This window comes from Ctenocephalides felis, unplaced genomic scaffold (genome assembly GCF_003426905.1).
Source record: "Ctenocephalides felis isolate EL2017-DRISC unplaced genomic scaffold, ASM342690v1 CF-g0.4_SCAFFOLD_00845, whole genome shotgun sequence".
In the NCBI taxonomy this organism is placed as follows: Eukaryota; Metazoa; Arthropoda; class Insecta; order Siphonaptera; family Pulicidae; genus Ctenocephalides; species Ctenocephalides felis.
In genome coordinates, this window is record NW_020536999.1 from 20,513,636 (window position 1) to 20,524,597 (window position 10,962).

Consider the following 10,962-nt stretch of genomic DNA (forward strand, 5'->3'; position numbering starts at 1 on the left):
TTTTGCTCTTATGTTCAAAAAAATAGTATATAAAATAACTTACTGATTGCGAGTTTGTAAGGTCTGCAGTGTGTGAGTGAAAGGAGTCGATAACATTAGGAAACCGGATGGTTTACCTAATCCAGAGCATGCCACATAATCGTGTGAGATTTACATCTAAATTTATAAATTTATTATTTTGAAGTAGATGTATGTTTTTTTTAAAAAAAAAACATTAAATTTGATTTGGTCTAAAAACAACTAGTTTCTTTGATATTTATTATTTGTATTTGCTTATTATTGGCAATGAGGTCAAACAGCTATAAATTACATTGTAAAATGATAATGATATTTATAATGGTAAAAATTATTGCAATTAAATTCTGAAAATAGTAAAAGTTCTTAATTAAATAAGGACATTGTCTGCATTTTTAAATAATATATTTGTTACGATTGAGTTATGAAGCTTAGGAGATAATCAGGCGTTTCCTTAGTAGGTTTCCTTGTGGTAGATGGTGACATCCTTGTAGTACATGTTAGGTGTGGGGAAAACGGTGACGTCGAGTTCGCGGTCGAAGGGATATCCCAAGGGCAAGCTGTCGACGTAACGGGCACCGGAGCCAACTCCGCAGGAGACAACAGGGTCGAATCCTTGGTATTGGGTGGTGGCAGGAGCGTGGTAGGGAGATACGACGAAGAAGAATTGGTATTCGATACCGCCCTTGGTACCTCTGGGGATCATCAGTCTTTCGGGGAAACCGCAGTGAGCTTCGGTGTTGTCGAAGTGGAATTCTCCTTGGCCGCTCAAAGCTCCCATGACTTGCTTGTAGAGGGTGTAGTGAGATGTGCGGTCCTTGACGAAGAAAGTATAGTCTTCGGATTTGCGTTCGACGACGTTCTTGCCGGATTTCAAATGGTATTTGAATACATCGACTTGGAAGAAGTTTTCGCGGTTCTCTTCGAAGCTGAATTCGTTGTGGTGCTCGTCGTATTTGGGTCCAATGAATACACGGACGACGGCATCGGTTTCTTTGTCGGAGACGACGTTCATCTTGTAGGTGAATGGTTTGTGGTTCAAACGTTCTTGGCTGACCTTAACGGGATGGTACACTTCCTTGTTGGCGAATTCTTCTTCGGAGTAAACCAAAGCGTTGCTGATGTCGTAAACGTATTTGTCGAAGTAAGTAACCAATTTGTCGAATTCAACACCTTCAATCTTGACACCTTGGAAGTCGAGTTCTTCGTGGGTGTAGCTGGGCAAGTGAGATTTGAATTGGTAGTAGTATTTGACAACCTTCTTGTACATTTGGTAGAAAGCAGGGTCGCGCATAGCGGTGTGGAAGCATTCCAAAGCGCTGGGGTATTGGTGGTAGTAGTCGACGGTGTCGAAGGAGTTTCCGAGGATGACCTTCAATACGCCGATGAAGCTCTTGTAGAAGCGGGTGTTGTAACTGTCGGGGTTGCTGTTGATCAAGTTGCCGAGTACGTTGATGGCCTCGGGTTTAGTCAAATCGAAGTGGCTGCCGTCGGGCAATACAACAAATCCGTAGTCGATAACATCACGGATGCGGCGTTCGTAGTCGTGGGCGTGTTGTACGTACTCGTGGTAGTATTCAGAGTAGTTGTAGATGTGTCCTTCGTGACGTACTGGGAAGTCCAATCCGTTGAAGTGGTGCATGGTGGGGTAGTAAGAGGTCTCGGAGACGTAGTCGTGAGATAATTCGGGGATTTCTCCGAATTGGTGAGATACGCGTTCCAAGTAGTAACGGGCCAACAATTGTTGGATGGTGAAGAAGTACAATTCTCCGCGACGGTCCTTGTTTAAGGTGAAATGTTCTCCTCCCATCCAGAAGGGGTAGTCCATGTGGAAGTAATAGTAGAAGGAGTTCAAGCCGACATCTTCGGTGAAGTAAGTCAATTCTTGTTCTTCGCTAGTTTGGACGTACCATCCGGAGTAGTTGGCGGGGATCACGACGTTTGTGTGGGTCTTCTCCATTTTGTGTTGATAGGCTTTGGTGATTACTTCGTAGTTGACGAAGTGGTGAGGGTAGATTTCGTAAGGAGCGGGCAATTCGATTCCTTGCAAATCGTGGCGGTGGAACACGGCTGCGGTCAAAGCGTAAACGAATTGTTCGGCGTTGACGTGGTCACGAGCCCAGACCATGGTCTTGTAGAAGGTCTCGAAGTCCTTGGCATAGTAGAATACGTTGAAGAGGGCGACGACTTCTTGGCGGTGTACGGTGTTGTACACGTTGAAGACGGCTCCCTTGGGGAGAAGTCCGTGTTTGTACAAGTGAACGAATTCCTTGACGGCGGTGGCGTTGGTGTAATGGTCGTAGTTGCCTTCGAATGTGTAGCTTTGTCCTACATTGTAGTGTTCGTCGTAGTGATCCTTTTGGAACACATGGTGCAATACTTCGAAGATGGCCTTTTGCTTGACCAAGGTCTCCTTGTCGACCACCTTGTATTTGCCATGGGTGGTTGGCACGAAGAAACCGCAAGCCACGGCAACTAAGGCGGACAACACAACAATGCTCAGGGCCCTCATGATTCGCTTCTAGTCGGATCTGTTGGACTGCACAATTTGCAGTATGCTCAAAACAGCATGAAACAGGTGCTTATATACATATAATTTTACACATTATCTGTTTTCCAATGCAATTAAATTTTATCTTTATGCATTTAATCAAGACAGTTTTAATACAATTTTGTAAATTTATATAGTAATTAGCCTTGCATAATTAAAATTTGATAACAATAAATATTTATATAAAATACTATTTTTTATTCAAAAGCCAGATATATATATATATATATATATATATATATATATATATAAATTATTTTTATAAACAAAATCTTTTGGTCGATAGTCTTTAAGTTAAAGGTTATCAATTTTCATATTTTGTATAACACAGTGACAAAAGATAGCAGATACTTGTGCAATAGTCAATACAATAATTTTTGTGATGGAAAAACGTTGAACATAAACATGTTAAATAATTCTGAAAATCCATGAAAAAACAATACAAGTAAATAAAACAAATGCTTCTTATTAAAAATATATTTATTCTGTCTTTATTAAAGTGGTATATAAGATGGCAATATTCCAAGTGCTGGTCTTTTATTTGTATGTACTTCATCATTATCATTGATACTTACGTCTGAATTGTCACTAAGTGTATTACCATGTTCTAGAATATCTTTAACAGTATTTGTATCGGAATTGTCATAGTAACGATTTGTCAAATCTTTTTCTTCCTTTATTTTATCATCAGTTTTGACAGATTCTCGTTTATTTACTTGCTTTTTATATAATCTCGCCTTAGATGTATTTTTTCTAGCTGCATGCGGATAAGGGCATTTTGATCTAGGGCATTTGTTGGTTTTGGCAAAGTCAGGGCAAAGAAAGACATGGCGATATTTGCACTGTAAAGCAATAGATTTCTTGATTAAAATCCCATTCAAAAATTATTTGGTGAAATATGTTACATTTTATTTTAAAAAATTATAGTTTCTTCAGACTTATCATTGATATTTACAAACCAATGAATTCATAATCTATAATTTTTTTTATCTTATCCAAGCTAATTAACACTTTAGACCAAACAAAATTATCAAGAGCAATAAAACTAATAAAATACATGCTATTATAGATAACCAATGCAAATTATATACATACGGAATAAAATTTTAATACATAACGTTATTTATCTTTTTAAATAATTTGCAAGAGGCAATTTATTTAATGATTGAAGGAAAGGTAACATACAATATAGTATCAACACAAACCTTTTCTGCCTTCTCGCAATAACCACGTAGAAATATTTTACAAACAGAAACATTGGCATTATGCTTTATATGAGGATATATGCAATTATCTCTACCGCATACACCAGCTAAATAATGCAAGCATATTGGCATCTTTGCGGCACTTGTATCATGAGATAGTAAACAATTTGATTTGGAACATTTGCCTGCCAGATAACTGAAAAAAAAAGGTTTGCTCATTGCTTTGTAAAACTTTGAATATAAATAATTCATGTACATACTCCTTGCATATATCGATTTGTCGTTTGTCATGAACTTTAAAACAACGCCCTTGTTCACTCCTTTTACAAACACCATACTTACGAAAAACTTGGCAAGGAATATTAGTAATTCTAAGAGCTTCCCTAAATTATTAAATATAAATTATAGTAATGTAATATAGTATATTATAGAAAAATCCTTCAGATTTGTTTCATTTTTGTTAATATTATTAATTGAATACCTCTTAATAATTGAAGTAGAAGACTTTCTTGACTTTGAATTAATTACTTTATAAGCAGATCTATTTTTAATAACAGAATGATTTTCTTCATGATCACCATTAACTGCAGAATGACATAAAAAATACATTAATTTGTGTTTGAAGAATATTTTAACATACTTCTGCATACCATTGGTTTTGGAATATCTATTCAACTTTGTAAATCTTTTAACAGTAGTCCTATTAATTATGCAGTTGAAAAGTTTTCCTGAAGGCATTTGATAAACTTTTCGATATTTTGTCACTTTGTTGACATCCAAAGATTTTTCAGAAGATCTATATATTATAAAATTCATTTAATTATATTTATTTACTTAAAAAATCAAATTTTTTAACAAATAACAAACCTGTTCAGGTGCCTTATAGCATATTTTGTCTTCGACAATATAACACTTGTTTCAGGTTTTTCTAATCTTCTATCCAATTTATATTTTGTAGTCTTTCTTCTCATTGAACATAACGTTGGTTTGAACGGGCTTGTCTTTAGTAATACCACAGGATTTTTCTTGGGGGATTTTTTATTTAACCGTAATTTAAATGGATTTGTATTTAAAATTTTATTGGAATTAACATTTTGTAAAGGTGCACGTATTAATTTGGTTTTCGACTTACTAATTAAAGTCATTGGCTGTATTTCAACTTTTTTAACATCCTTTATGAGCTTATTACAAGTGTTTTTAACAAGTTTACGGTTCGACAAGAAAGAATATTTTGATGCACTATTTTCAGTACCTCCAATTTTAGGCGCTATATTTTGTACTTTAGTGTTTAAAACAATAGGCTTTTGTACTGGAGCTATTGACACTTTAGCATTTATATCTGACACATTTTTAATTTCATTTGAAAAAAGTGCATCAAAATGTTTTGGATTAATATGAACTTTGATGTTTGGAGCAATAGGTTTATTAAAATTTGGATTAACATGTGCACCTTTAAATAAAGGATTGACATGAATGTTTGAGAATGATGGGTTGACATGAATATTCGCAAATTTTGGATTGATATGGATATTTCTATTAACATTTTCTACAGCATGATTTGTGTATTTTGGGTTGATAAAAATTTTCTTGGATTGATTTGTTGTTTTACTGATACCGTCATCTGTCATGGTTAGATCTGTGAAAATATTAATCACCTGTATATATAACAGATTAGTTTTATAAACAATAATATATTGACTTACATGTTATGTTCCAAGCTTAGTTTTGTATGATGATATCTAATAAATAAAAAAACTTTCAAACAATAAGTATATAATTAAAAACAAGAGAAGGTCTATTGTATTTCTCAAAAACTGATTGTGACATTGACATTTCACAAGAAACAGTGTAGGCAATCTATCAATTTGTACAAGTTAGCCAACCGGAAAGATAAAAGCGGTAAATTTAACTACAGGAGTTCTTAAAATATGTTAATTATTGTAATTACTAACTTTAAGAGGCATTTTGCTTCAAGGCAAGTTGCATGAATATTTCAACACGTGTAAATGTGAACTAGTGGTGTATGGCATCGTTTTTAAGGCAAATTGCTGAAACTTGTCGCATCGCAACGAAATGTTCGAGGAATATTGAATGTTTTCAAATAGATTATTATAAATATTGCAACATTGTCGAATATTTATAATTGCAAAGTTAAAATTATTTACATATATCAATTCATTTCATTCTAGCTAGAATCAAAATTAAAAACTGAATTATTTAAGCTATTATTTTTTTTAAATTAAAAAAAAAAATTACAAAATTTTATTTTCTCCGAAAACAATCGTTTCGTATCTCTTTGCTTCGTATCTCTGAAACGGTTGGACCGACCCTTCCCAAAAACTAATCAGCACTAATCTTCATCAACAGGAATCGACTGCTTTTTCAATCATTCAATTTGGTTGAGCGGTACTCCACTAAAAATTGAATCCACAAATACATACATACACATACACACATGCACACATCCATTTTTGACGTCTTGTAGTAGGGTAAGTTATAGTAATTGCAAAAAAATCGAAAATGAAAATTTTTATATATCTTTACTTTTCAGAGGTTTTTGAACATATGGCACACCTTAGAAAAAAATTTTGTATGTGTGTATGCGTGTGTGTGCGTGTGTGCATGTGTACATGTGTGTGTATGTGTGTGTGCGAATACAAATTTTCGTCGACGATTTCAGGAACACGGTTCAACCGATTCCAATTATTCAAAAAACATTCGATTGCTCTTGACAAGGAGACGTGCTGATTGGTATTTGGCATAGGCAGGTCTAGCTGTTTCGAAGATATGGGGCAAAAAGTGTCACAAACCGTAACTCAGTTTTTAAGAGAACGGAGTGTCCAATTTTAATAATTCAAAGAACATTTTACTTGTATTGACAAGATGAACAACTGATTTTCATGTGAAAAAAGTAAAAAAAAAATGCCATTTGGCGGTCGAAAATGCTCATTAGATATATGCACATAAAATTATTATATATTTTATAGAGACTTTAACAATAAGTATAAATTTTGTTTACATTTCCTATGGGTTTCAAGACGAATTATCTTCGATATTTCGTCTCTATGCAGTTACGATTGCTTCGAAAAAAAGTTCAGAACTTCAAAAATATTTCAAAATAAAAGAAAACATTTTTATTCAAAAAGCCTTTTTCCAAAAAAAAATATTTTTTTTCAAAAATTTATAGTTTATCAAAAATCTAATTTTTTCAAAGTAATTTTTTTTAAAACCTTTATCTTTTAAAAAAAAATTTTTTTGGTGCAGGAAGTTCCTGCAATTTGCCTTAAGGCACGATGCCATGCGCCCCACTAGTTTTTCTAGGTATGCCAAAATGTTAAGAAACCCTGAAACGTGGAAATATGCAAAAAAAATTCAATTTCGATTTTTGGCCCATTACTATACCTTACCCTACGGGAAGTTAATTAATAACAAAAAATTATATCCAATCTATGTAAGAATGAAAATGCTGTATCATAATGATTCGTAATTTTCATTAATGCCTGAATTGAAATTGTTGACCTTGTTTCGAGTACAAGTACATACAAATGCAGATGCACGCTTTTGAAATTGGAACGACAATCTCAAACGAGCAGATAAATGCTCGTGTTCAGTTGATATTTCTCTTTCAAAGTGTCGATAACAGTCCAATAATCTTTTTAATTAAAAACATTCCACGTATAGTGAAAACAAAAACATGATTTTAATATCTAATCAATCGATATAAAAAATTTGAAATAGTGCTACAATATGTGTTCAATAGAATTTGAGGAATGCTTTATATAAATATTTACCTGAAATATTAAAAAATATTTATCTGGTGAATTAAATGGAGTGCAGCAATGATGGGGAATAAGAAATTACTCATCTGTTTTTTATAAAAATATACAAGCAAGGGTAATTCTAATAAAAAATTATTTTAATTGTGTACCCATCATGACTTCAAATTTAATTTATTATAGAAATATTTATATTAGGAATTTTCACTCATTTTTTAAATATAGTTAAATATGGTTTGTATGAACATAATACTGAATCCTGTATAATCTAATTTTATTACAACTAAAAATGAATAATTAACTTCCCGTAGGGTAAGTTATAGTAATCGCAAAAAAATCGAAAATGAAAATTTTTATATATCTTTACGTTTCAGAGGTTTTTGAATATTTTGGCACACTTTAGAAAAAATGGATGTGTGTATGTGTGCGCGTGTGTATGTGTGTTCAGATACAAATTTTCGGTGACGATTTCGGGAACACGGATGAAGCGATTTGAATAATTCAAAAAACATTCGATTTGTGTTGATAAGGAGACGTGCTGATTAGTTTTTGGCGAAGGCAAGTCTAGCCGTTCCGAAGATATGGGGCAAAAAGTGCCAAAAACGGTAACTCAGTTTTTAAGAGAACGGAGCGTCCGATTTAAATAATTCAAAATACAGTTTACTTGTATAAACAAGATGAAGAACTGATCAAATTTTCATGAAGGCACGTCTAGCGGTTTCGGAGATCTAGTAAAAAAAGTAAAAAAAAAATGCCATCTGGCGGTCAAAAATGATCATTAGACATATGCACATCAAATTATCAGATATTTTATAGAGATTTTAACAATAAGTATAAATTTTGTTTACATTCCTATGGGTTTCGTACCAATATAAATAAAATATAGTACTAAATAAAGGATAGTACTAAATAAAATGATATCCGTATTATGATGATTTAATATAAAACTAGTGGTGTATGGCATCGTGCCTTAAGGCAAATTGCTGGAACTTACCGTACCTTAACGAAATGTTCGAGGAATATTAAATGTTTTCAAATAGATTATTATAAAAATTGTAACATTGTCTAATATTCATAAGAATTATATATTATATAACTTTAGTCAGAATTAAAATTAATATCTGAATTATTTGAAATATTTTTTTTTCCAAAAGCAATTATTATGTTGAAACAAGCAGAAAGTTCTTTGAAGAATTTAAATCGGTCGCTTAGTTCTCTCAAAAACTCAATGTCTATTTTCTGCACTCTTTGCTCCGTATCTCCGAAACGGCTGGACCTGTCTTTGGCAAAGACAGGTCCTAATCTACTAATCAGAACATCTCTCTATCAATAGGAATCGATTAATTTTTGAACATTCAAATCGGTTGATCCGTGTGCCCGAAAACGTGGACGAACAATTGTATTCATACATACATACACACACATCCATTTTTGTTTAGGTATGCCAAAATGTTCAGAAACCTTCAAAACGTGAAGAAATGTAAAAAAATTTATTTTCGATTTTTGGGCGATTACAATAACTTACCCTACGGAAAGTTAATGAATAAAATTTGTGAATAATTAAAATAATACTAGAAAAACAATAAAGTAGAATAAAAACAATAAGTGATAAATAATAATAAATATAACAAAATTACAATATTATAAATAATAAGATAATAATATAATAATAATAATAATAAAAATAATAATAATAATAATGATAATATTGGGAATTTTTCGTTTTAGCCTGGTTGTTCGTCAATTCTTCTCTAAAACACAAAGTAAAATATTTATTTGTATCTCAAAGGTGCCCCTAACCGTATTGAGTTCAGTTAGAATTTTTATATGGATTTTGACCATATTTGTACGCATTATTCGATTTTTTTAAATAAGTTAACGAATTATTAAACATATTTAATCATTCATAATCATTTCATAATTGAACTTGACCTCAACCCACAGAACGCAACTTACGTCTGCATACTTTCATACATTTCCATCGATAACTTTTGTTATTAATTGATAATAAACAAAAAATTTGTCAAAAACAATTTCATAATAATAGACCTCAAACTTTTATTATTTATGAATAAAAAATAGTAATATGATACCAAAGCAGGTTTACGCCGTTGTGTTCTCAAATATTCGCGCAGATGTAACTTTCTCTTTACATTTTCCTTTTCGGAATGTCTCAGTAGTTTGAAATAATAAATTGCGAACGTTTGTGCTAAAGTAAATACAATATTAAGTATAATACAATAAAGAATACAGTAAATTATATTCAATTTAATTGTAATAATCAAAACATTGCAATTTAAATTCATTAAATATTTGATTTCTATGAAATATTCTTATAAATTATAAAATACTGTATTTCAACATTTTGTTCTGGAACTTCTTTTTTGCATATTTTTGCTTGTATTTCTGTTCATGAGCGAAATTTTTAATGCAAGTGTTAGTACAGTATATTGGACGTTTGCCAAACAGACATTTCTAATAATAATTTTTTGTTATTTTGTGATAAAAAAATATACAGGTAACAGCTGTTAGGGGTTATTCCATTGTAGAAATTCGACAAAATCGTTATTTTGTTCTTCGAAATTTTTAAAGCTTAAACATTCATTCAATATGTGTTATTGAATGAATTCTACTTGAAATTTTTGGAGAATCATTTTTATAGACTTCCTCCAGTGTATACTAGCGTCAACCCCAAATTTCGGTTTTTACTATTATTATTTTTTGAGAATCTTCACTTCAACAACTGCTAACTTTTAAAACTACTTTGTTGAATCATTCAAATCGGATGCTTAGTTCTCTCGCAAATTGCTATTTTTGCACATTTTTTTTACCGGACCTGCCTTTGCCAAAAGCTAATCGTCACTTCTCCTCGTCATTATAAATTGAATGTTTTTTGGATCATTCAAATCGGATGCTCCGTTCTCTCAAAAACTCGATTTCTATTTTCCGCACTCTTTGCTCCGTATCTCCGCAACGGCTAGACCTGCCTTTGCCAAAAACTATTCAGCACGTCTCCCTATCAATGGGAATCGAATGTTTTTTAAACCATTTAAGTCGGTTGATACGTGCGCCCGAAAACGTGAACGAAAGAATGCGGACACACAAAACACACACACACACACATATACGATTTAATTTCCTTGCGTTCTGGGGTGTCTTTTGTATCATTTTATTGATTTTTTTAACCTTTGTGCTATATAAAATATAGTCCTAAGCATAACCTATATTAAGTATTTTAATAAGCTTAAAAAGTCAAATATAAAATTTTAAACCAATAAATTAATTATGATAAAATATTAAAGTTGTTCCAGATTGTAAAAGAAAAGTAAAATACATATATGATTTCATTTTTTTTTCAATTCAAAAAGATATATTTCAATATATAAAATGATTAAAATATATACTGCATAAAGGT

The 10,962-nt window shown here is 32.0% G+C and overlaps 2 protein-coding genes across 2 annotated transcripts; both read right to left on the reverse strand.

Annotated features, from left to right (window-relative positions):
* Positions 1 to 445: 445 nt before the first annotated feature.
* On the reverse strand, positions 446 to 2,527 carry LOC113380307 (hexamerin-1.1-like). Its single transcript, XM_026619645.1, has one exon. It carries the CDS (start codon positions 2,525 to 2,527, stop codon positions 470 to 472), a length of 2,058 nt encoding a protein of 685 aa, XP_026475430.1. The 3' UTR covers positions 446 to 469.
* A 528-nt stretch (positions 2,528 to 3,055) lies between these two features.
* On the reverse strand, positions 3,056 to 5,606 carry LOC113363330 (zinc finger CCCH domain-containing protein 3). Its single transcript, XM_026605825.1, has 7 exons — positions 5,475 to 5,606; positions 4,639 to 5,407; positions 4,422 to 4,567; positions 4,253 to 4,355; positions 4,032 to 4,154; positions 3,772 to 3,967; positions 3,056 to 3,408 (listed from the first exon to the last, which is right to left on the reverse strand). The coding sequence occupies exons 2-7, from the start codon at positions 5,397 to 5,399 to the stop codon at positions 3,061 to 3,063; spliced, it is 1,677 nt and encodes a 558-aa protein (XP_026461610.1). The 5' UTR covers positions 5,400 to 5,407; positions 5,475 to 5,606; the 3' UTR covers positions 3,056 to 3,060.
* Positions 5,607 to 10,962: the final 5,356 nt, after the last annotated feature.

Excerpts from the sequence above, each read along its gene's own strand:
- LOC113380307 (XM_026619645.1), bottom strand. The coding sequence starts at position 2,527 with ATGAGGGCCCTGAGCATTGTTGTGTTGTCCGCCTTAGTTGCCGTGGCT.
- LOC113363330 (XM_026605825.1), bottom strand. The coding sequence starts at position 5,399 with ATGACAGATGACGGTATCAGTAAAACAACAAATCAATCCAAGAAAATT. Across the intron at positions 4,356-4,421 it reads TAGATATTCCAAAACCAATG|TTAATGGTGATCATGAAGAA; the intron begins GTATGCAGAAGT and ends GTCATTCTGCAG. Across the intron at positions 4,155-4,252 it reads TCTACTTCAATTATTAAGAG|GGAAGCTCTTAGAATTACTA; the intron begins GTATTCAATTAA and ends TTAATAATTTAG.